Source organism: Pogona vitticeps, chromosome 1, assembly GCF_051106095.1.
Source record: "Pogona vitticeps strain Pit_001003342236 chromosome 1, PviZW2.1, whole genome shotgun sequence".
Classification (NCBI taxonomy): Eukaryota; Metazoa; Chordata; class Lepidosauria; order Squamata; family Agamidae; genus Pogona; species Pogona vitticeps.
Window position 1 is genome coordinate 242,581,966 of NC_135783.1, and position 25,139 is coordinate 242,607,104.

The 25,139-nt window shown below is 42.7% G+C and overlaps 2 protein-coding genes across 2 annotated transcripts; both read left to right on the forward strand.

Moving 5' to 3' along the window:
- Positions 1–393: 393 nt before the first annotated feature.
- LOC110078173 (dnaJ homolog subfamily B member 2) lies at positions 394–12,919 on the forward strand. The gene is made up of 7 exons (XM_020791990.3): positions 394–554; positions 3,004–3,113; positions 3,619–3,672; positions 4,841–4,951; positions 7,603–7,705; positions 9,800–9,870; positions 12,117–12,919. The coding sequence occupies exons 1-7, from the start codon at positions 490–492 to the stop codon at positions 12,395–12,397; spliced, it is 795 nt and encodes a 264-aa protein (XP_020647649.3). The 5' UTR covers positions 394–489; the 3' UTR covers positions 12,398–12,919.
- A 2,740-nt stretch (positions 12,920–15,659) lies between these two features.
- On the forward strand, positions 15,660–23,891 carry LOC110078174 (uncharacterized). Its single transcript, XM_078387117.1, has 3 exons — positions 15,660–17,057; positions 18,200–18,309; positions 21,216–23,891. The coding sequence occupies exons 1-3, from the start codon at positions 16,933–16,935 to the stop codon at positions 22,841–22,843; spliced, it is 1,863 nt and encodes a 620-aa protein (XP_078243243.1). The 5' UTR covers positions 15,660–16,932; the 3' UTR covers positions 22,844–23,891.
- Positions 23,892–25,139: the final 1,248 nt, after the last annotated feature.

Below are 25,139 nucleotides of genomic sequence, written 5' to 3' on the forward strand. Positions count from 1 at the left end.
TATAATATTTACAATTTTGTAGGTACCTTTGCTTTGTATTGAGATGCTTTTGTTATATGAGCCCACTTCCATTCATTTGCCTTGGAACTTGGGAGAGGTTAATGTATATCCAGCTGGCATGTATTCTTCCATATTTATTTATTTATTTATTTATTTATTTATTTATTTATTTATTTATTTATTTATTTATTTATTTATTTATACCCCGCCTATCTAGTCATTTCGACCACTCTAGGTGGCTTACAACATACAGGATAACAAGTTCAAGAAAAATTTGTAACAATTAATTAATATGCCATAGGATCTACTGTCTGCCCCACCAACGTTTGCTATTCCAGTTGGGGATGCTCAACCTAGTGAATGGCCATGACCAACTTTAACGTCAACTGAAAATTCAAAGACTTTGGTTGTACACCCAGAAACAACATCTGGCTGTGTTGACTGTGTTCACATCATCCACACTGGTTCTGCAGAAGATATCAATTCACCATGGTAGAGTACTATGAGGCCCTGGGCCTTCCCCGGAATGCTTCCTTAGATGACATTAAAAAAGCGTAAGTGTTTCTTTGTCATTTCTAGTTTCATAGTTCTATTATCACATTTCTTTCTCCTACGAGGGATATAGCTTTCCCACGTGCTCAGCGAAAACTATACAGCTCCTGCATTTGATAATGTTGTTCAGCTGATGCAGTGGCCTCTATCAGTGAAACTGGGAGGATTTGGTACTGGCTGCAGTCCCTCTATGCTCTCAAAACCTGCTCCAGAGGGCCAAGAAGGCCCCTGGGGAAAGTCCTTGGGTGGCAAAGGAAGGTGAGGGGTGGAAAAGAAAAGGAAGTCTCATTGTGGGAGTAGCTGAACACTGGAGAGATAATGGACTGAGGTCAGATGATACCTCCTTGACAAACTTTCTTGTGTTGCAGTAATTTTGGTATCAAAAAAGAAAGAAATGGTTGGGCTCTAATAAAGTTGAATCCAACTAACATTATTCCAGACAACAATTATGCTGTTAAATGAATTCTGGCAGGGACTGAGCATAGCCTTCAACTGGTGGGCTACAGCCCCCTTACTGGACCATGGAGTCAATATGTAATATAAAGAGCATATTAATTAATTAATGGTGTGCTGCCTGACTTACAGTGACCCTTCTCAGGGTTTTTTTCTGTACAGAGTACTCGGAAGTGGTTCCCAGCTTCCTCCACTATGAGACAGTGCAGCTTGCCCAAAGCTACACAGACTGGTTTCACCCCTTAGACTCACAGGAAGGGAGTCAAACTCCCAATCTACACCTAACTCATCAGTGATCCAAAGTGCAACCATTATCCTAGCTTTCAGAAAAGAGGTTTGAGTAGAGACATCCCTCCTCGAAAGTCTGCGAGCAAAATTATCTTGCTGTTTATGGCAAGGGGGTGTTGGTCCTAAGACCTGCAGGGATTTCAGTCAGTCGTGCATCATCATGAATGTTGATTTAGTGTTGCCAAGGCTCACAAGCCAAATGTCTACCCGTACACAGGCTCCCTAATTTCTCCACCTGCCTACACAGCCAACAGAAGAAATGGTAGTATGTGCATGAGTCATGACATTATTCAAGAACTTCTCAAGCAATGCCATTTCTCAAATAGAGCAGAGGGGAACAGAATATGTATGTACTGTACTGTATTTTCTTCTTCCTCCATGAAATAACAGAGGGCAATTGTTTCAGGAGGCAAAGGTTCCCCTCGACATTTAGTCCAGTCATGTTCGACTCTAGGGAGTGGTGCTCATCCCCATTTCCAAGCCGTAGAGCCAGCGTTTGTCCAAAGACAGCTTCCGTGGTCATGTGGCCAGCGCGACTAGACACGGAACGCTGTTAACCTTCCCACCAAGGTGGTATCTATTTATCTACTCGCATTTTTACATGCTTTCAAACTGCTAGATTGGCAGGAGCTGAGACAAGCAACGGGAGCTCACTCTGGCACGTGGATTTGATCTTATGACTGCTGGTCTTCTGACCATGCAGCACAGAAGCTTCTGCAGTTTAACCTGCAGCGCCACCACGTCCCTATTTTTTCTTCTTCCATGATATAACATAGGGCAATTGTTTCAGGAACCAGATTATATAAGACATGCCACTTCCTTTTGTCCATGCTGTATCCCCCTCTTTTTTTTAAAGCTTCAGTCCACAATTTTGGAGGGCAGGTGGAAGAATTTTGACTTTTGTGATTCTTGATGCAGAAGCTTTTAGAGGTATTGCTATCACCTGTGAGGCATAATGCTAAAATGGTATGCTGTACTTTTCAGAACTGAGTACAGTTCATCCCTTTACAATCCTAAAAGGGTAACCCATAATGACAATAGCAATCTATCAATATACTGTATAAAATATACCTTGCATTTTGCTGTCCTTTAACTTGGTGGTTCCAAACATTGGGCCCCCAGATGTTCTTGAACTGCAACTCCCAGAAGCTTTCACCACCACCTCTGCTGGCCAGCATTTCTGGGAGTTGAAGTCCAAGAACATCTGGAGGCCCAAGGTTGGAGACCACTGCTTTTAACTGACTCCAAAATCTAATGTGAAGGGAGGTGGGTGACCGGGCGGCACCTTAATCCCTGCCATCTACTAACGAGAGACATGTGGAGAGCAGGTTGACACAACAGGTAAAGTGACCTGGTCATGATCAAACATCTGCTTGCTTCCTTCCTTGTCCTGCTGGGATCAGTAAAAGGAAAACGGCAACTACCCAAGTCTGAAGGGGTTAAAAACTGCCTCAGGGGAAAGAACAAGTGTTTTTTTCCTTAGAGGGAGCAATCTAAAGGGTACAGACCCACTTAGGAAGACCTGTATACAGGGTACACAGATCTTTTATCCAACACTGTGATGTCACCTCCCAGCACCAACTGGCTAAAGCAAATGTCTCACTTTTGCCTAACCGTACGGCCAGCTCCATTTAAACAGCTTTATTAGTAAGAAGTAGCTATAGATAGGGTAACTTACAATTCTTTTGTTGGGGGGGTGTTACTGCAAAGATACAGGAAGAAAGCTCTCAGGTGGCATCCAGATAAAAACCCAGACAACAAGCAATACGCAGAACAGAAATTCAAAGAGATCGCAGAAGCATACGAAGTACTTTCAGATAGTAAGTATTCAATCCCTGTCTTCCTCAGACTACATCAGTGCCCTTTACTGAATTTCTTGTATTTTCCTTTCTGTTACTCGTTTCCAAAACATTTGTCCACAGCTGCACAAACTACATTCCTTAAATACATATGCTGAAGGCATGGGGGTGCTGATTTGGTGTTTTTTTTTTTAAAGGCACATAGATACACTGGATGGAAGGAAGTTAAGAAAGTTTGATTAATTTAATTTCTGAAAATATGAAATCCACCTGTAAGCTCAGAACTCCCTCCACCCTGGGTGAAATTCACAAATGGATTCTGTTGGTAGACAACACAACTACCACTGCTGAATGGCTACATACTGTATTCTTCCGGTACCCCAAAAGCAGAACTAACCATATTTGCAGTCACTTCCAAAATAGATACAGAGGCCAGATTGTTGTAAAAACAAAACAAGTGCCAGACAAAAGTGCTTCATAGTACTGACGGAGCCCTGGTTAAATTCCTACTTTTTCTCCCTTTCAGAAGGCAAGCGGGATGTTTATGACCGCTATGGTAAGGATGGACTTATGGGAAAAGGTAAGTGATTACCCTGGAAAAACCTTTCTCAAAGTCACACAACCATAAAAGCAATACTCAAAGTCCAGTTTGCATAACTTTGTTTTAGCAGTACAAGCTGATAGTCATGCCCGCAGTTATGCCCACAGAAGCCTTCAAGGGGTGGAAATCTCACTGTGTGCAGGTTATTTTTCCAACCCTGCCCTTTTAAAAAATTCCAAAATAGGTTAAACTGAAACTGGAAGTGGTCAATTATTTCCAGTGTGGAAAAAATGGGGCAGGAGTGGACCAGCAAGGTCTGTATGTGTGTGAAAATGGTGTAGGTGAGATCCTGGATCCTTCACATCTGGTTTCCCCCTTTTCCGTGATGGAAAAAGCAGCTTGGAAAGGGTGATTTTGAGATGGTAGATCTGGAAGGGAAGAGCTAAGCAACCTTTTTTCCCGAAGTGTAAAGATAAGCAAGACATTTCTACAGATCTGGAGATTTAGTTTCTGGAAGAAATGTCAAATAATTAAAGGGCTGGCCAGTTTTTTGTTCACAAAGATTTAGCTTAAACATGGGATATTAATGTTCATTACCTTAGGGAAACCAATACAAATATCGGCAGCATGGGTACTGCAGAAATTCAGTCCCTCCCCCAACCCGAACTGGCTGGGCCACTCATAGATCACTGTATGACACACATGGCCATCATCCTCATCATCACACCAATCGTGAAAGCATCCCTGCTGGCTCTTCCCTGCCTCCCTGTGCAACTGACCACTCAACAGCTGAGCAAAGAGATGCCCATCCCGCTGCTTCACAGGGAGTGGTTGACTGCATAGGGAGGTGGGGAAGGGCCAGCTGGGCTGCTTCCATGATTGGGTCAACAATGAGGATGACTGCTGTGCACACTGCACGGTGACCCATGAGTGGACTGGCCGGTTTGGGGAGGAGGGACTGGATTTCCATGGTGCCAATATTCATATCCCAGGGATAAGAATACGAATATCCCATGTTTCATTTAGATGACTACTAGTAAATCTATATAGGGTGGCACTAGATTCATCCTTGGCTGTATAACTTCCTAGAAAAGAAGAGCTTCATTTAAACAGCACCCAGTTTTTGTGTCCCCAAATGCCACCTCTTCGGACACCCTTAATGCCTAGCTTTGAAAGGTCATTTTTTCCCCCTTTCAAATATTTTCAGGTAGGCCTGGGGCATCATCTAAAGCCAACATGGGCCCCGAATTTATGTTCCACTTCCGCAGTGCTCATGATGTCTTCAGGGACTTCTTTGGGGGATATGACCCTTTCTTTGGTAAGTGACAATTCCTTTTGGGACTGGGAAGCAGGTATTCTCTTTCCTGAATACTCATGTAATCTTATCAACTGCCAACATGCCACAGGCAAATACTGTGGGCAGAGGCATTCTCCTTGGAAGGAGTTGCTTTCAGCAGCTTCACGGAATAAAGCCCAAGCCCTCCTCCAAGAGTGGGCAAGACCTCTCCAACAGCATCTCAGCTTTACTCTATAAACTGCAAGTCATCAGCACAAACGTACGTTCAGCAAATGCTGTTGGATGCAAACTGAAAGCTAGGGAGATTTGACTGAATATCTCAAATTGGAAAGTTATTGAGGTTTTTTAAGGCTGTCCTGGCCCTTGCTAGATCAGATTTTGGAAATAATTAGGTTATGAACAATTAAATGCCCGCTACAGATTCCTTTTCAACAAAACTAATATAAAGCAACAACTGCACTTATTTTTGAAAAACAGGACATAAAATGTTACTTTTTCAAAAACTGTAAATGCAACTAACTACTTTTTAGTCCTTGGTCCTACTTGAGTTCGCAGACTGCCTCGTTGGCAGCCTGACTGGTAGCTAGAGGATTCTTCAACTTGTAAACCAAAATGTAATTTCTCAAAACTCTGAGCAATAGCCAGTGATTTTTTAAGAAGTAATTTTCCAGCTGTGCATTGAATAGCAAAGTCTGTATGCATGCATAAGAAAGAGAGGGAGAGCTCGACAGAGAGATACATAGGTTTATTGCAGGCAAAGGCACAGAAGGACAGGGTTGAAAAGGAACAAGTCCTTATAATAGATCCCTCACACCATTAAAGTTTGTTTTGGCTCCAAATTTCCAGGTAGGGACCATGCATTTCTGCAACCAGTAGTAGTTCAGACTTACAGCTCAGTGTCAGTCATCTCCCCCAATTCAGGCTCAACACTACACAAATTCCAAAACTATATTAAACTCAGCTCAACTATCCCACTTTTGGGGTGATATAGATAAACAGTAAAAAAAAAAAATCAGACTGGACCCACTGTAACAACAGACCCAAAGACATTTTAGTTTTCTGTGAGACCAAAAAAACAGAAGCCTGTCTGAGTCCCCTTGATATTGCCGTCCACTGTGTTCACTCTCGGGCTTCAGCAGGTAGTATTACAAGAGACAGCAACCTCAAGGAACTCATCCCGAGTCAGAACCAGCTCTTCAGAGTAGAACCACTGACTAACTCTATAGCAAACCAAAGAGCTACAACCACACTACTGTTGGAGCTTGTTGAGAGGTAGCCATTGCATGCCCAAAGGGAATTTTTTCTCTCAGGGTTCTGTGTCATCGCTTCCAGAACTTGTGACACTGTGTAAGGACAAAAACATAGAAACACCTTCAAGCTGAACTAATGAGCTCTGACAGAAGCTGGGAATGTCTACAGTGGGATGTCTAGGCTTTAAAACTACCTCAAAACAAAGTAAAAATAAATCGAAACCTCCTTCTCTCCTTGTGTTGCTTGGTCAAAAATTTGTCTCTCCACATGGAGACTGAAAAACACAACAGTTCCTAGAAATTTCAGCTGGGGCTCCAAGATCTGTTGTCCCTAAAACCACGGGAGGGGGGAGATTGGCTCATTCCTATCATTCTTTGGGGTGCATTTCTGGGACTACTCGGTTGCAGCCTAAGGAACCTGGAAAGCACCATACGTTCCTCAGCATTCACCACAAGGGTTTGAGTCTTGATTTAGCCTTGTGAGGTGGACATAGAAAGATCTTTATACCAAGTCAGATTATTGAACCTTTTCACCTAATGGGTGGTCAACACGTCAACAGGATGCCCCACTGAAACAGAAGTCTCTGGGTGGTGGCAGTTTTCAAGGGGCTGCTGAAATAGGAAGTTAAATTCCTTTCTTCTCCACCAAATCCTGTTTGCCACAGCAATGGGCAAGGCACGGTGGGCCTCGGTAGAGGTGCTGGATAGCCACCAAGATCTGGCTCTGAATGAGGGTGGACTCTGCCTTCAGCCCAGCCTGGAGGGAAGGACCATAGCATCCAGATGAGTGGCTACTGGCTGCGGATGCTCTGGCACTGACCCATTCCAGATGGAGCGAGATTTGACTTGGGGGCGGGTGACCGGGACTGAGGAGGCTGAGGCAGACATGCTGGTCCAAGGTGTTGGCAGGTCATGGAGGCCAGTCACATACGAGGTACTCAAAGGTCATCCCACTGGCCTATCTAGAGGTCTCCTCTCTTCACAACCTCCCCTCTTCTCTGCCAGGGTCTCCCACATTGGCTTTGGCTTCTGCTTCACATGCCTCCCAATCCCAGGCATCTGCCCACAAGTCCTCCTCCTTGGAACTGGTTCCCTCTTTGAATAGTCTTCCTCCCTGGGCACATGCCTTGCTCCCTTTTGTGACCTCTCGCTGCTCCCTCCGTGTCCTGATTGGTAGCCCAGTCCTATGGGAGAACTGCATGTGGGTGGCATTTTGAGGTGGGCAGCCCACTAGTGGTTGGGCCTGCTTGAGGTGTGGAGCCCCAGCCAATGCCACACTAGTACCATTGACATTGACTGTCAGCAGTTCATTGTGGTTTTTCGGCCCCTAGTTGGGGATGCCAGAGTTTGATCTTGGGCTTTTCTGCAGGCATAGCTGACGCCTACCACTGAGCCACAATCTCTCCCCAATCTCATTCTCAGGAGAACCTATGCCCTTTGGTGCTTGTTGCAGTGGTGGAAAAGGGTTCAGCTTCTACTCTTCATCAACGAACTTCGTCAATGGCAAACAAATCACCACCAACAGGTACGGTGAGGTGGGGGGGTGGGCCAGTATTAACCATGGCTGAACTGTCCCCACAGTCTTATATTCTGCCAGTTAAGGAAACAACATGCTCTACTAAGTGTGACCATCTTATTTCTAGTGCAGATCCTACATCTGTAATAGAAACTTGACATTAATTTTGTCTGTACCAGGACATTGTTCAAGGCATGTGAACAGAGCAGTCAACATCGACAAATGAATATTGAGGACTGAATGAGACAGTTACCGCACACCATTTTCCTCTCTGAGCTATGTTGCATTTAACATGCTTTTTTAGGGGGGGGGGGGTGCTTGACCACTGGCAGGCAAAAATGGGCTTAAATTGCAGGTTTGTTTGCTGAGGCAACTATTCTGCCTCTGAAGAAATCTCACTGTAGGAAGGAATTCGTGTTAGGATTAATCACAGAACATATTCAACCCTTAAGATTTTCTGTGACTCTCAATGAAGAACAAGAACCTGAAGAGGTGGATGGAAGAAGAGGTGAATTAAAAGCGTAGTTCCTGATATTGCCATTCTGGACTCCATCTCATTCCTGTGTGCACAATATATATTTTCTATGGATATGAGAATATCCAACTGTTTACTAATATCATTCAGGTTGACATCTTCCAGCCTGACATCTACATAGTTTGAATTTTCTCGAGTGACATGTTTCTGTGGTAAGATATATGCAACATAAAAAGTGATAAAGCCGTATGGAAAATTGCCTGTGATGGCAGCAGAAAATTCACCAAGTATTGTGTGATTCTGGCCTTTGAGGAACTGGGAGAGTAGAAGATTCACTTCCAATTTCCCCCCCCCCCGCCCGACCTTCTTATCACTCATGATTGTTGTTTAATCATTAAGTCGTATCTGACTTTTCATGACCCCATGGACCAGAGCACACCAGGCCCTCCTGTCTTCCACTGCCTCCTGGATTTGGGTCAAATTCTTGTTGGTCGCTTCGATGACACTGTCCAGCTATCTCATCCTCTGTCATCCCCTTCTCCTCCTGCCTTCACACTTTCCCAACATCAGGGGCTTTTCCAGGGAGTCTTCTCTTCTCATGAGATGGCCAAAGTATTGGAGCTTCAGCTTCAGGATCTATCGAAGGTGATTTGTTTGCCAGTGAGCACTCAGGGTTGATTTCCTTTAGAATGGATAGGTTTGTTCTCCTTGCAGTCCAGGGGGCTCTCAAGAGTCTCCTCCAGCACCACAATTCAAAGGCATCTTTGGCGGTCAGCTTTCTTTATGGTCCAGCTCTCACTTCCATACATCACGAAAGGAAAAACCATAGCTTTGACTATGCGGACCTTTGTTGGCAAGGTGATGTCTCTGCTTTTTAAGATGCTGTCTAGGATCACTCATGATTACCAACAATCATTGTTCCAAAATCATTTTTAAGATAATATTTTTTTTCAAACAACAAAAACGCAACATTTTCTAAAACTGTTTGTCAGAAAATAATACAAGTAATGTTTCAGGGACAGCAGAGAGAAGAAAACTGTCTTTCTTGGATCACACTGATCATTTCCTGAGAACTGTAGTCCAAAAAGTAACTTTCTCATGTCTGAGGGGGGGAAAAGCTGGCTGATATTTAAATCTGCACAGTCTGCATGCAGCTACGTTTCAGGGTGGCTTGTGGACGGGATCCAGTTATAATACTACTTGCTATCTCCTCCCACACCCTATCTTAAGATTGCAACTGCATGCAGGCTCCAGTTTAGACCCACTGGTTATGCCTGCCCTGGGCCTGGTGCATCTGACCTCTGGTCCCCATTGCAGCCAGTTTGTGTGTTTATGCTGGGAGGATGATGGCTGCACAGATCTGTCAGGGGCCTGGTGAACCAAATTCCTACACTTCCTGCCCTGCTGCACACTCCCACCACATACCAAACTTTGGGAAGTGCCCCATCCACAAGCTGTCTATGTTCTACTCCTCATGAAACCTCTGCCTTTCCCAATTTGTTTCAGTTCCTCTTCCAGTACCATAAAGAGGAAGGTCAAAGTGATGTTCGGTTAACCAAGAGTTTGATTTTCTCCTGTGATGGGAGCAGAATAAACTCTACAGCGTTATCTCTTTGTCTCTTCCCCAGAATTGTTGAAGATGGACAAGAGCGAGTGGAAGTTAAAGAGGATGGAGAGCTTAAATCTGTTCTTGTTAATGGTAAAAAACAAAAAACTAAAATTTGTAATGATGTTTTGATCCAGCAGGTTCTTTGAAAAAGCCTATATTCACCACACAGTCCACTGCATTATGGATTTGGGGTAAAGATATTGTGTATTTGGATAGAAGGTGTCTGTGACATTTACCCACGTGGCCTCTGCTTGATATTCCCTCACAAAGGTCCATGTCGCGTTTTCTTCTCGCTGCCACCAGTGGATTACAGTGGTACCTCGACTTATGAACGTCTCCACTTGCGAACGTTTTGAGTTACAAATGGCTCTGTTCGAAAAATGTTGCTTCAACTTGCGAACAGAGCCTTGACTTACAAATGAAAAAAAACTTTCCTGCCCTTTTTTTGACCTAAGTTCATCTTAGGTAAAAAAAATATCTCCCCCTAGTGGTAGAGTATGGATTAGCCGGCTTTGCTTTAGTTCCTATGGGAACTACAGTAATGCCTCTACTTACGAACAGCATCTCAACGTACGGATGAAAAACAGCCTGAATGGATTAAATGGTTCTCACTGCATTCCTATGGAAAATCTTGCCTCGACTTACGAATTTTTCGACGTACAAATGCCGTTCCAATACGGATTAAGTTTGTAAGTTGAAGTACCACTGTACTTCAATCCACAATATAAATGACATACGTCAGAACACTTGTCTTGTGAACAGAAACAGAACTTATTTATTGAAGTGAAGCAGAGTAATAACAGAATTTTTTCAGATATTCAGTATACATAAGCAATTCATCAACAGTTCTCTCAGTACACAGTTCTTTTTGCTTGCAATATCATTACCACTCTCTCTACCTATTTTCCTAACCAGCTTTATCTCTCTGACTAACCAGCTCTAACTCCTCCTCCTCCAGCCAAGCCTCATGTAGCTGCTGACTCCATCTCTCCAGCCCTGTCATAGGTTCATGCAAATCAGCTCATGAATATGAACAGCATGAGTGATGTGGGCAATCGCCACAGTTTCTATATATACTGTAGACACTAATCCTCTTTGGACCACAAGCTGCAGAACATGTGATCTTTGTGCACATCAGAACTGCCAAAGGAAGTTCGCACTGCTTACACCGCAGCAAACGGATGGCTTGCATGCTTTCCAGTATTTAAAGTTCTGAAAAGCGGTCTTATTTAGCACAGTATTCCCTGCATGGACTAGGAATGGTTGACCACGTGTTCAAACAGGTATCCTTTTCAGCCCTACCTGAAGATAGTAAGGGTTCAATCAGGGTCCTTTTGTTTGTGCTCTACTCATCTTGCATTAACTCACAAGAAAACCATCATAATTGAGTAAGGAAGCTAAACTATCACTCCGCTAAGCTTGGTGCATTTATGTGCAAAAGCTCTAGGACCTCTCCCCCCCCCCAATCATTTAGTGAGACTGGCTGCAATGCTGTCATGCTCAAAGATCTTTGATTAAACTGGTTGGATCTCACCTGCTTGGAGGTTAGTGTTTTGTTCATAGAGCATGTCTTCCCAGAAGGCATGGTGTCCTCTGAAACTGGGAGAGTCACTGGAGTAGCCTTTCATAGTTATTACTTCTTGAATCTTATTTTTCTAGGTTTTTGCCAAGTTAGAAAAGCAAAGGCAAGATAACCTTACCATTCTTATGATGTGCTATTTGATGCTAAATCCGGTTCAGTTCAGCACTGCTGGTAATCAGAGCATATCTGGAACATTTCCAAAGCGTGTGGTACATGCAGAAGATCCCAAGCAAGGGCAGCCTAATTCATTTTGTTGCTGGAAATAAAGGACGAGGTTGCATCCCTCCTCCCAAATTTCCTCTAAGGAAGGCAACTGGTCTGCCAGTTGAATTTTATCTCAACACTGGACATCTTTGACCTCACTTGAATATGACAGGCTAGCTTCAAGGTGCAAGCCAGGCTACCTGGAGCACACAGCCCTGTCTCCCAAAAGAGGGAACAGACCAAGGGCTGCTCCCAGTGCCCTTCCCACACCTTCTGTCCCCTGCCTTACTGCCTCCGGATAGAGCCAGCTCTGGTCCCAGTCAAGGTTCGGTCTCTGGCATCTCCAGTGAGAAGCCTCAGGTGACATGGAAGAGCTCTGCCCGAAACCACAGAAAGCTGCTGCTTTCTATGCCTAGAAGGACCAATGTCCTGCCTCAATTTAAGGCAGGTCCATAACTTCCAGATGAAACAGAGAAGAGGGTGCTCTTGTTCCTGAAAGATGGTATGATTGTGAGAACTAACGTCAGATGTTTCCTTTTTTTCTTGGTAGGTGTACCTACTGATACAACCTGCATTCAGGAAGCAAGAAGGCATTGTGTCCGGGGAGAACCCACCAGGCACAGGTCTGCACCTCAGGTTATTTACCATGATGAATACGATTCTGATCCCATCTACGAGGTACGTACTGCAAGGCATGTGTTCCCTGTCAGAATGACCAAGTGCTTCAGAGTAGGGGAAGAGTCCCCAGTGGAGGACAACACAGACAGCGAGTCTCACCTAGATGATGGGTTCCAAACTGAGGATGACGAATCCCATATTTATGAGTTCTAACACCATGCTGCATATGGACAAAATCCCATATATTGGTGGCAAGTCAGGAGGAGAGTGTGGCCGTATGAATACAATGAAGAGGCTGATGAGAAGTAATCAGGCAATAAATACGAAATGGACCCCGGGTGAAATTAGGCATGTTGGTCTGGAAGAGGTTGCCAGTGAAGAAGAATGTCACACTACAAGAAGAAGCAAAGGGGTGGAAGACCAAACGATGAATGAAATGAACAGATGACTCTCTCCCTTGAAAAGGAAAACAAAAAAACGAAAACAAAAAACCAAAAACCACAGTCATTTGCCAAAGGGAATAGGCTCACTCTCACAAGGAATCAAACTCCACTAGGGCTGAAGAAGGCTTCCAGGCCAAAAACGTGCCATCACAGTCTGCCTGCTGACCAGCATAGCAAGCAAACTGAAAATTATGGGTTCCCTTAGGAAGGAGGCAAGCAAAGGGCAACTGGCTATTTAATAAAAGTTGGGAACAGTGATGTTGGTTTCATTATTCTTATTTCATTATCTATAGAGGAGAGGCTTTGTTTTTAAGTACAAAGGTATCCAATGGTCAAGACCTTTTCGGAGACCTAGTGCAGTGAGGTAGGGTGGCTCAAAGATAAAAGGGCTAAAATTCTGTTGCTTAGTATAATATGTTGCGACGAGAGCAGGCCCATTTCAATCAATGGAACATACGGAGGAGCTGACTCACCAGATCCCCACAGATTCAATGGGCCTAATCTAGTTGCAATTTATTATGTTAAGCAACAGGATTTCAGCCCATGTATCCTTTTGTAGATCTAATTCTTTAGATATCAAAGCTGGAAACATTCAAGTAGAGATCATTCATTATTTTTAAACCAAACATTTGGCAGGTTAAGGTGGTTTGCCTCCCTTTGATGTCAAGTGAATCTCACTGAGCATCACAGTGGGACTGCATTGGTGTGCCAAACAATTTGGACATGGGAACTAAGAGAAAGAGAACAGAAAGCATTATATAACTGCTCTCTGTAGATGATAAGTGTCACACACCCCAGCTCCTCTGTATGTTCTCCCTGGCAAAACAGATTTGCCTTTGGGTATGACAATTTCTCTTGTCTCCACTTCCACTGCCACCAGAGGAAATCTTTCCTCAATTACCAGTTAGGACCACAAACTCAGTCGTGTCGCATATAATGTTGTTTATTAACAGATTAACATGTTTAAAAATCAAGGAAATCATATATGGTATTGTATTTGATATTCATTAACTTCATTCAACTTAGAAATATGCTGGTTACTGGGTATTTAGTTTCAATCACTTTATAACAAGTTATTTATTCTTATAGTTTTCAGTTGCATTCAGTTCTCTTATATGTTTCTTTCCAAGTGTTTCTTTTTGACTTTAATAATCCCTGTCTATTTATCTCTTTCTGAAAACTTCTCCTAATCCTAACTCTTCATACCAGTACTTCCATCTTCCTAATTCTTTCTCTGACTTCTAATTAACTGTCCTATCTCATTACTAACTGAAACCTTAACTCTAAATGATTTTAACTGTCCTCCATTCTTTTCTTATATTTCCTTGGTTCCACCCTCCTGCTCAACCATTGGTTACTAAATCAGTTTTTGTGATGGACAGGTATGGTTTCTGGCCTGTCCATCACAATGAGCATGCATAATATGTGTGTCCACAGCTACTGGTCCCAATAGCTATATAAAATATCTACATATATCTACTTATTTGCTGTTATGCACCATCATGTCAGAATCGACATAATGATTCTAATAGGGTTTTCAAGGTAAGTGAGCTATTTAAGGAGTGACTTTACCAGTTTCCATGACCAAGTGAAGATTTTCCATGGCAAAATGGGGATTCAAATCAAGGCTTCCTGAGCCCTAGCCCATCACACTATTCACTACACCACACTGAGTATCCCTACATAAAAGACAGGTCTATAAAAATATAAATACAAGTAGAGATAAATTACTTAAGATGATGAAAATGGAGAATATTTTGAAAACAACAGAAACAAAGGTTCAATATAAGAAATAACTGAGGACCATTAAGAAAGAAACCAACGGTTTGATTTTTGCTGCACAAGAACAAGCACTTGAAACCATTGTGTTGAAAGGTAAGATTCAAGGAATTAGTACTAACAGTAAACATCAACTCTGCCAAGAAAAATATGAAATGGTGTCACACCTCATCTGCAAATGTCCAAAGATTACACAAACAGATTACAAAATTAGACATTACAGAGTGGCAAGGTTAGTGCACTGGTCATTAAGCAAGAAATATAACTTTCCAGCCTCCAAAAACCATGGGAACATCAGGTAGAGAAGGTGTCTGAAAATGAAGTCAAACTGATAGACACCTTGAACATAACACACTAGATATAGTAGTAATAGAATGAAGAAAGGTCTGGATCATGGACATTGCAATTCCAGGGGATGCCAGAGTTGAAAATAAAGAATTGGAAAAAAACTAATAAAATATAGAGATCTGGCAATCGAAACATCTCACTTGTGGTCCCTGTAGTCATTGGGGCTTTGGGAACAATATCAATAAATTTCACAGTATTATAAAAGCAGATAACAATCTCAGAAATAACACCATCAGAGCTGATTCCTTTTCCCTCCACTTGCAAAGCCCGCTTACATTTATTAATTTTGGCTTAGAAAAGTGGGGGTGGGGGCATTTTATACACCAGGGTGTCTTATACATGGAAAAATACAATAATAACAATACCTACAAATAACACAATCCTACTGGTCCCCAGTCAAAATAGTTTGACCATTTTTAGTGAGATTTGCATTTGATTATTAAAAAGTTCTTTCAGGCTAATCTGTGAGCATTCACAGTGAAGCAATGAACCTGCCCTTCCTTAGTATTCTGACTTATTTTGCCATCACTTGGGCTACTCTGCTTAACATGTACTGTTCACAGTATAAGTATATCACTCAAACTTCCTCTCAAAGTCTGAAAAGTGATTTGTCTTCCAGGTTTGTTGTTACCTCCCAGAAAACCTATACTACCATTCTTGTGATGCTTCTTAGTTGCATAAGCTGTTTCACTAAAAACAGCTGCTAGGGATATGTGAATCTTCAGATATTCATGGACTGCATCCCTATCCAGCATAGCCAATGCTAAGGTATCATTGAAGTTGCAGTCCAGCTACAGTCTCAAGGGCAAGAGTTGCCCAAGTACTCAAGATGAGAAGACTCCTGCAGCTGTTCCTTTAAACAGTTATGCAGATAAGGGACCTTCAGTGGATGTTGTCTGCATGATAAACTACACCTGCTGGAATTCCCTTATGTACACAACCACTAAAAGGGCAGGACTCTGCCCTCTTTTTGCATCTGACCACTCACTCCCAATTTTCACTGTACAGCAAGGTCTGCATTCTGAAGACCAACAGGAGATATACTTCAGGGACAACAGCATCCAAAAACGCAGACCTGCCTCGATATTTTACTCTCTTCCCTTTTTACCATGAGCATAACTGCAGGAATGCTTGTAAATTAAGTTTGTTGCTTGTAAACTTGCTTGTTTTTGTTTGCGTGTGTCTGTGGAGGATTTGCTTAATTGCTTGCATGTTTGCATTTAGAGGTGTGCTGTTCTTTTGTTTTTTATTCCAATTCCCAGAATTCTCCCAGAGTTCCAGTTGCCAAACACATGCCTGCAGACACCTGAACAAGGCCTTCCAGGCCTTCTTCTGAACCTTCATTTCCTCCTGCAATCCTGTGTGGGAATGGTAGTTCTTCAGGAGGTACCTTCTCTAGGACATCAATAGCAATGAGACTACCACTCCCAAGATGGATTGGTTAGCTTCCTTCCAGGAAACATTGCAGCAGGGGAAAAAAAAGGCTTTAAATAACGCCTTGAAAAAGGCATCAGCCTTGTCTGAGTGATTGAAAAGAAGGTGTCTTCTTCAGATGTGTTTGTGGGCTGGAACTGTTAGAATTCTGCCTTGGGGATTCTTGAAGAATTCTGTGACTGGAATCCAAAAAGAGAGAGTATACCCCTTTTGCCATTTATCTTGCAGTGCCGAGCTGGCTTGGGGATAGACAGCTAGGTTTACTGTTACATCTGTTGCTGACGTGCTGCTAGATTTTGTGAGCTGCTGTCCAAGAGCCAGCATGCCTGGAAGCTATACCAATTTTCCTACTGGCTCCCAACCAATCACAAATCATAGATGAAAGTTACAGAGCCCCTGACATCACAATCAACTTCTCCTTTCCTTACCTCAGGCAGCAGCCTTCAGAGATTAGGGGTCAATGATAATCTCAAAGGATGTGCCAATAAACTGGAAAATTATTTTGACACTGTGAGGTAGGGTGTAGGGTTGACCCCGTGGTTCAGTTGTATTATTATATGCTGCAGAACAGCTGCAGTGAAACCAATGACCCATCATCAATCTGTTAATTGTATAATTTAGACAAGATTTTGGTTGGACTAAAGAGAATAAGGTGTAGGCATTCTTGCCTTCGACTGGTTCATTCTCATTTTGATTTCTGTCCTCTAGGGCCAGATATTCAGCCTCTATCTGTATCCACCCAGCATGGGTTTGTCAAGACACTCCACCGTCCCTTCAGGCCTCTCTACAGGAGGGACAAAAGATGAGACGGACTATTATGATATCCTGGGTGTTTCCCAAGGTGTCTCCCAGAATGACATTAAGATGGCGTAAGTTAGTCTTTTGAGCATTCCACATTACAGGCTTCCCTGCGTACCCTTACTGCCTCTATGAGCCTGCCAAAACCAGAGGCCATTTAGAAACCACTGTTTATATTTGAAGAGATGGAAGGGCTCTTTCATGATGCTGTAAACACTTCTTAGTCCTTTTCTTGGACAGAAAATAATTTGTTGAGAGTAGCAGGACCAATACTCCCATTAGGTAAATTGGTACAAGATGTTGCAGGGGTGTGTCCGTGTACAAAATGGCAGCAATGAATTGAAGTGTAGGTTCTATGATGTCGTTGGTCTTGTGCTTCCTCACCTACCCTACTACTGTCACCTGTAGTGGAGGATGATGTTCCGTTGGTATTCCTGAAGGACGATTCAGCTTTCAGACTGCTGGCTTTGAGTGAGAGGAATAAGATAGAGGCACCAGCTTTCCTTCATGTTGTGAAGAAAAAAGGAAAAGAAAATTTCATGCGCCAGCCCTGGAGATTACCCTTGCCAATCCCTGGATTAAAAGGCTCTTCTGTCCTTTTAAAGCATCACATTCTACCTTATGTTTGTCAAGCTTATTTTTTCTGGTCATTCATTCAAGTTATCTGAGAATCTAGTTCTTTCCCAATGGCTTATTGCTGTAAAATGAAGGAATGTGGCAAGAAGAGTAGATCGGGATCTGCTCGTAGAACTCCACATTTGACGTGCAATTGATCAGCAAGGACATTTGGCTCCTATTTTCTAAATTAGGCCTGGAATGAAGGGAGAATGGGATGGTGAGGAAAAGAAGAAGGCATTTTGGGGAGGTAGTACTCTCACATCTGAAAAATACTGTTGTGTGAGCTGTGTATGCAAAGATGATGCATTGGGTCCCTCTGTTGGGTGAAAGGTGGGATAGTAAGTAAGCAAGCAAATAAACAAATGCATGAACAAAGCACTCTTACAGAAAGAGGAGGGGAAGGCCTTGTTGGAGCCATCTAATATGTTATGTATAAAATTGACCGAGCAGGCATGCATTTGTATCTTTTCTTTCTAAAAATCCATTAAACACACTTTTATTTGCTGGCCCTGGTTGGAGCATTGTATGTCCAGTGTGTTTGATTTTCTTGCGTTATCCCAAACAGAAAAATGGTTTGTGCTCTTTCCTATAACAGGTACAGAATGAAGTTGAAGAAATGGCACCCTGATAAAAACCCAGATAACAAAAAAGAAGCAGAGGAGAAGTCTAAAGAGATCGTGGAAGCATACAAAGTACTGTCAAACAGTAAGGGCCCAACTTCCCCACCTCTTTGGCTGTGGTTCCTTCATTTTATTGACACCCTTGCTTTCCTGGTGGTTAAAAAGTTGTTCCATGATGCTTTAGGACACATGACTCTGGAAGTCTCTTGACCTAACTTGGTGTTGGGAAAACTATTTTGGTTATTCCCTTTTAGTTAGTAGAGTAAGGAACATGGAGAGATCACCCCAGCCTCATTGCTACACCCTTTCAGACCCTACCTCGTTGGTAGAAAATAACTCTAGAAATCTTTGAAGTAGAAAAGAAGCTACCTTTGCTTACAGTTGCTGTCTATAGTTACAGTCAAAAGGATATAAAAGAAGAAGAAAACTAGGAGAGGTGGGCCTCAACTATGAGGGAGACAGACCCTCTATGATGGCTGCATAGTTGGAGATTAAGACAGAGAGACTAACAAACAAAAGGAAGCAAAGCAAACAAATGGGAAGAAGGAAGGAGCAAGCCAGAGGTGGGGGAAAATAACTTTGGTAATAGGTTAGTAGGAAAGGAGATAATCCCTTTAGGTTCTAAAAGCCTCCCTTCCCCCATACCCAGTGTTCAAAAGCATGCAAGGCTATTATCTCAACATTTGGCAGGCTGAATTAGGTCACCAGGAGAGATTTCTTTCCCCTCCTTCAGGGTGCTGCTGATGAGAATCCTCAGTCAGCAGGGTTAGCCCCATCATTATACAATGAGGCAAGCAGGAAGGTCAAGAAAGAGCAGTGCATTGTTAGTCTTGTCATCAGCAGAAGAGCAGATGTTTGAGAGAGTCCAAAATAACGTGCCTTCTCAAAAATACTATGCAAGAAGGATGGAGAATCTTTGGCCCTCCTGATATTTCTGTGTGTTTTTTTTTCCTGAGTACCCCTAGCTGCATGATATTATGGGCATTATAGACCAAAATATCCAGAGGGCTAAAGATTCTCCACCCTTGATTTGGGAATGCAGATTCTGTTTGCTATCTCACCTCAGGCAGCAAGATGTCCTGGGTTGTCACCATGATACTGGTTGTCACCAGTTGACTGCAGAGGCGCTGGGTAACTGCAGTTTGTATCTTCTGCATTTCAAAGAACAAAGATAATCTTGACTGTTTCTTCAAGGATAGACAAAAAGAAGCTGATGACTGTTATTTTTATTTATTTATTTGAAATATTCTTATCCCACCGTTCTCCTTGAAAACGGACCCAAGGCAGCTTACAACAATGGAAGACAATATTTAAAATTGAAAATAATGAGTATTGAATAGTGATGAACATCATTAAAAGATTATATTTAAAACTATGAACAATGAATAAGGAGGCATCTTACATCATTAACAGGCAATAATATGGCCTGTTATAGTAGGCTTACCATAAGAGTTGATTGGTCAGGTTATGTCTAGATTTTAGACATACAGTAGTATGAACTCAGCATCCATTTAATCCCTTTGCTGGCCTTGATTCTAAGTTTTCATGGTTGGATTTTTTTTTTAAAGCACATTCCCAGCCCTTATAGAACTATCGATATGATGCAAAGTGTACAATTTTAACCAATTTGGTGAGGAGCAGGCCTTCACATGTGATTATCCAATGAATGAAGCCATCAACACTTTAACATGAGCTCACAGATATGTAAACCAAAGATCCTGGTGAAATATTGCAGTTGTGGAAATGCTTGGTTGTTGCTAAACTGCCTGGAACCAATACATATGAAACAGTTAACCCAGAGCAATGAATGCTGACTGAGGGATTATGGGAATGAAACTACACAAAAGCAAATGTTTCCAAGCTCTGACAATATGCATTTTTCTGTATTTCCTGCTTTGGTACTGCAGTTGGACCCAGTTCCTCTTGGAGCTCTACAGATCTATGGGTCTGTGATTTCATGGCCTTTAAGAAACATCAGTTCTCTTTTATATTCCTCAGGCTTCTAGGAGCTTAGCTGGGATTTTAGGTAGGGCCTGCCCTGACATGGCAAAAAGAAGGGAGAATGGGGAGTCTAAATTATTAGATGCTTCTGCTTGTTGTTAAAGTTAAGCCTATGGTTGTTGTAAATGTTATATTTCAAACAACAAGGTCCAAACAACGAGAAGGAAATGATAGTGCCATTTAAAAAAACCCAAATCCATATGCACTTGTCTTTGGAACATGGTATGGCTCTTTCAACTGCTTACTTGATATATGTCCTAACTCAAATGGATCTTACACCTCCATAAATATGCATAGGAAAGTAGACTGCTCTGATTTGAAGAACTGGAATATGTCAACACTGTGATTGGGTTGAGAGGAAAAGGAAGAGTGTTACTGCTGAATATTTGCAGATTTTCTGATCTGCAAAATGCATGTTATGAGGGTAGCTGTGGTCAGCGCTGCTTTGCATCCCTTCTCAGTGTCACATTGGTATATGTTTAAGTAAGTAACACATATACACAACATTGTGGTCTAGGTTTCCCTGCATCTGATCCACTCAGCTTGGCTGCCCCTTGCAAGGGGGAAGAAATTCAGGGAGAGAGGATGCCACACTGCACATCATCTTTACATGATAGTAAGATGATTTAGATTGATTCTCATAATGTGCATTCTGAACTAAGGCAGTAAAGTTGAATTATTTACAAGATATTCTCCATAATAGGATCCAGCTTTTTCTTAATCTCACTGGACTTGTGTGGATATTTCTGTCCTGCATTGATTTTGGGCTGACACAGCCCCTGGTCAGCCCATGACCTGCGCCCCACAACACTGTTCATACAAGAATACTAATTCCTTCTGGTTTACCGAGAGGAATACAGCACAACACAGTTATCTGGAGAAGTCAGTGGGGGAGACTATGCCGACATGTTGAGAATAAATATTATATTGAATATTTTAAACCACTGCTTGTATTCTCTTTTAAACTGACTAAAAGCTAGTTTCTTATAGGTGTGTCTTCTGACAACGTGAAGCACAAGAGCAACACAAGAAAAGAGAAACCCCATACCAAGCCTGATAAACAAAGTTCTCAAGATGGCAAGGCCAGTTCAGCAAATGGCAAAAGCTCCTGTTCTGAATATGACGATTCATCCTTTGAGTCCGATAGTGAGTTGTCCTGTTCAGAGGAAAATACTAGCTCTGAATCTGAAGAGTCATCGAGTGAGTCAAGCTCTGAGCCCAGCAAGTCAACAACGGAGCCTAGTCAACTCAATTCCGAGTCAGATTCTTGGTCCAGTGAGGAAACCTTAGAGCCTAACAAATCCCGTCCTTTACATGTATGCAGAAAGTCTCCTGAAACCTGTCAGGCAGAAGAAAACGAACTACCTCCAAATATAAAGGATTTCCCAGCCACACGTAGTAGAAATAGATTTCAGACCAGAGGAAAATATCTACCAGCTGTGAAAAGTGAATTGCATATTAAGAGCAGAAAGTCTAGTAAAGATCGCTTTCTGCAGAACAGTGGGGAATTCCGCAGGAAGAGGAAGGAGCAAACTGGGAGGAACGAGTGCCAGGCAGAGCGAACCAAACAACAGACTGAAAATTGGGAGTGTCAGATGAGGAGGCCAAAACTTCCAAAGTTAAAAACCAAGCCACACAATGGTGAGGGGAATCTCCCTATGGAAAAGAAGGAACCGCAGGCAAGAAAGAGTGAGCAACACACCAAGAAACACCTTGAGAAAGTAAAGACTCAAGGTGAGAGGCAAACCAAGAAATCCCAAGCAAAGAAGGGCAGATTTCATCAAGGGCGGGAGCCTGACTTTGGACCCCAGTGGCTGACAGAACAGAAAGAACGAGTTAACAAACACGAGTCAGGTACTGCACGCCTGAAGTACACGAGGAAGAAAGCGGCTTCTCCACCTCAGAGAAAAGAAACTTCTGCTCAGGGGTCAGAGCTGCAATCAACAAAGAATGAGCCAAAAATTGGAGACACAAGGTCTTGCCAAGAAAGTAAGTTGCAGGCTGGGAGAAAGAAGTTGCATGTCGGGAAGAACACGGTGAATGTCCAAAAGAAGCCACTGAATACTGAGAGAAGCAAAATGGATGTCTCAAAAAATGGATTGCATGCAACGAAAACCTCTGTAGATGCCCAGAAGAAGGAACTGTGTCCGATGAAGACCAAGATGAATATCCAAAAAATTGAGTTGCATGATGCAAGAGGACATAAAACAGTCCCTCAGCCTAAGGAAATAGCCACAGAGAGCAACATGCCAGCTTATACTTGGAAGGTACCAGCCACCGTCTGGCTTGGACCAGCAGAAGATACAGCAAAATTGCTCTTTGGTGGAACAACGGAAATCTCTGGTGGCCAAGCCCCTCTGCCAGGTAAACTGAGACCCAATGGGCCACAACCGCCCTTGAATGGAAACCAGCTGGCAAATATCCAGGCTTGGAATAGAATTAATCAATTACATTTAAGGAAGAATTTGCTTCCACATATTGATGCCCCAGCTCAGAATGGAAAGACCTGGCCACCTCCATATATAACTACTCACCATGAAATGTTTAAACCAGATGCCTTATTTTCATGTCCAAGATGCTCCCAGTGCTGGTGCAAGTTTTTAAACCATAGTCCATGAAAACAGGCCCAAGTGCTGAATACCATCAGAAATGTTTTGAAGTACTGAAATTATCCAATAAAAAGGGGGTCAGTCTGGAACCCCAATTCTGTTTCTGGTGTCTGTCCATCATAATCAAGATTCATGGGAGCTGATTGGAACAGGTCCAGCAAAGAGTACTGTCAGTAGCTAACACTAAATACATTGGGAGCCAGAAGGCTCTGGAGCCTACTGAGGCCATCCTTATCTGCTCCACTCCATGTTCCTTCAATTTATTCCTACAGTGTTTAATTTTTTCACCTTGACACTCATGAGAGCTTCCCCTCTGGCCCATCAGCCTTTAATTCTAGCAACCTACTCCCAATCTCAAATAGGCTTACTTAAGAGCAGTGGTCTGTAAAAAAGTAATGACAGACCAAGTGTCTGCCTTCAGGAAGTCCAAAAGCTTCAGTGTGAAGGCAATAGCCTCTTATGCATACACATCCAAGCGAGTTTCCTGGAATTTAGTGTATACTGACCCTGGATACAAATATCTGCTTATGTAGCACCAAAGAATTCACTTGCTGTGAAGTTGTACCAGCGAATTCAGGACTGTTTGATCTAAGTGGCCAAACAAGGAGATAGAAGAACCTTGTTTACTGTTTGCTTTAAGTTCTGTGCAAAGCCCTGCTGGTGGTGCCATTACAAAGAACGGCCTTAACAAGCTTTAACAAGGCTTTCTATCATGGGGCTTCCTTATCTTGTTACCTTTTAAAAAAAAACCAACTCTTGCCCACAGAGAAAAGCAAAAGCAAAGTGTGCTGCTTCTATACTGCCCTATAACACTTAAAACACTCTCTGGGTGGTTTACAACTTAATTATGCATGCTACAAATTCCCCTGCCCCTAGCAATCTGGGTATTCAATTTACCCACCTCAGAAGGATGGAAGGCTGAGTGAACCCGAAGCCAGCTACCTGGTATTGAACTCAGATTGTGAGCAGGGTTTTAGCTGTAGTACTGCAGTTTAATCACTGTATCATGATGCTCCTAGAAGCACAATTCTTTAGCTGTAAAAAACAAAAACAAAAATAGGAATCCTGTTCATGGAGGATGATCTGTTAAAAAAGAAAGAAAAGGAAGGATCTTGTCCTTGGAGAGAGGCTTTGCTGGAGAGTGTGTGTGCTGGTGTTTTTGCGTTTGTTTCTTTGTGTGTTTCTCTCATGAAGCAAGAGACAAGGAGGAAGGAGCTTTAGCAAAGCACAATTTTCTTTGTGTGTACATGTGGGGTTTGTCTTCTTTTTTCTGCATTAGTTCAAGTGATCACATGTCTAAACCAATACAAAAGGATCTGTGTTATAAAATGTAGAAGCCCAGCAGTGTAGGGGAAAAACTGCAGATCGGGGGGGGGGGGGGTGAAATCTGGGCAGGATTTGGATTTTCCTTTGCATCATGTGATCAATGGGGAAATGTGAATCAGATCAAACCAAACCCATAGTATTTCCAACATTTTGTATCCACGTAATCACACAGTTTCAGATCGCTGGGATATTTTCTTAGGAAATGTTTAAATTACAAGTGAAGTATTGTTCATACCCTGATTCTAAATAAAAGACATGCAACTGCTCCCCTGCAGGCATTTGGGCAAGCAATAAAAAACTATCCCTTTAAAGTTGGCTTCAGCTGAATGAATAATTATACAATTAGAGGAGTTTTATATTCTGTTTTGCCACTAATGTTTTTCTTAATGCTTTGCATTTTACAGTACTATGCTTCTGTCAGGATGCTACTTTGTTAAGATGTAGGCAGACAGATGAGCTAAAAAAATACTGTAAAGAAATGAGGAAAGTACGATGGATGTGTGAAGAAAGAGGCGGACATGAAGACAAAAGAAAAATGATTGTATTTTCATGCAATGAGCTCAAAGTAGCACCCTCTCACCCTTTGGTCTGGTCTTTTACGACAATACAAAACCTACACAGATCTGGTCATCTGCCCTCAAGGAGACACTCATTAGGCCCATTAGGAAGAAACCAAGTTTGGTGGCAGATGAAATTGGCAATTACAGGCCCGTCGCCAATGTTTCTTTCCTAAGCAAGGTGGTCGAGAGGGTGGTGGCCGACCAGCTTCAAGCGCACTTGGAGGAAACGGATGCCCTGGATCCATTTCAGTCGGGCTTCAGGCCGCGCCATGGCACAGAAACGGCATTGGTCGCCCTGTGTGATGACCTATTGAGGGAGGCTGACAGGGGCAAAGTGTCTCTGCTGGTCCTCCTCGACATCTCAGCAACCTTTGATACCATTGACCACGGTATCCTCCTGGGGAGGCTCTCTGAGTTGG

Bases quoted from the DNA above. Each gene is read 5' to 3' on its own strand.
- LOC110078173 (XM_020791990.3), top strand. From the start codon at position 490: ATGGTAGAGTACTATGAGGCCCTGGGCCTTCCCCGGAATGCTTCCTTA. The intron at 3,673-4,840 runs GTAAGTGATTAC...AAATATTTTCAG, and splicing joins GGATGGACTTATGGGAAAAG to GTAGGCCTGGGGCATCATCT. The intron at 4,952-7,602 runs GTAAGTGACAAT...TCTCATTCTCAG, and splicing joins GGGATATGACCCTTTCTTTG to GAGAACCTATGCCCTTTGGT.
- LOC110078174 (XM_078387117.1), top strand. From the start codon at position 16,933: ATGGGTTTGTCAAGACACTCCACCGTCCCTTCAGGCCTCTCTACAGGA. The intron at 17,058-18,199 runs GTAAGTTAGTCT...TTCCTATAACAG, and splicing joins CAGAATGACATTAAGATGGC to GTACAGAATGAAGTTGAAGA. The intron at 18,310-21,215 runs GTAAGGGCCCAA...AGTTTCTTATAG, and splicing joins ATACAAAGTACTGTCAAACA to GTGTGTCTTCTGACAACGTG.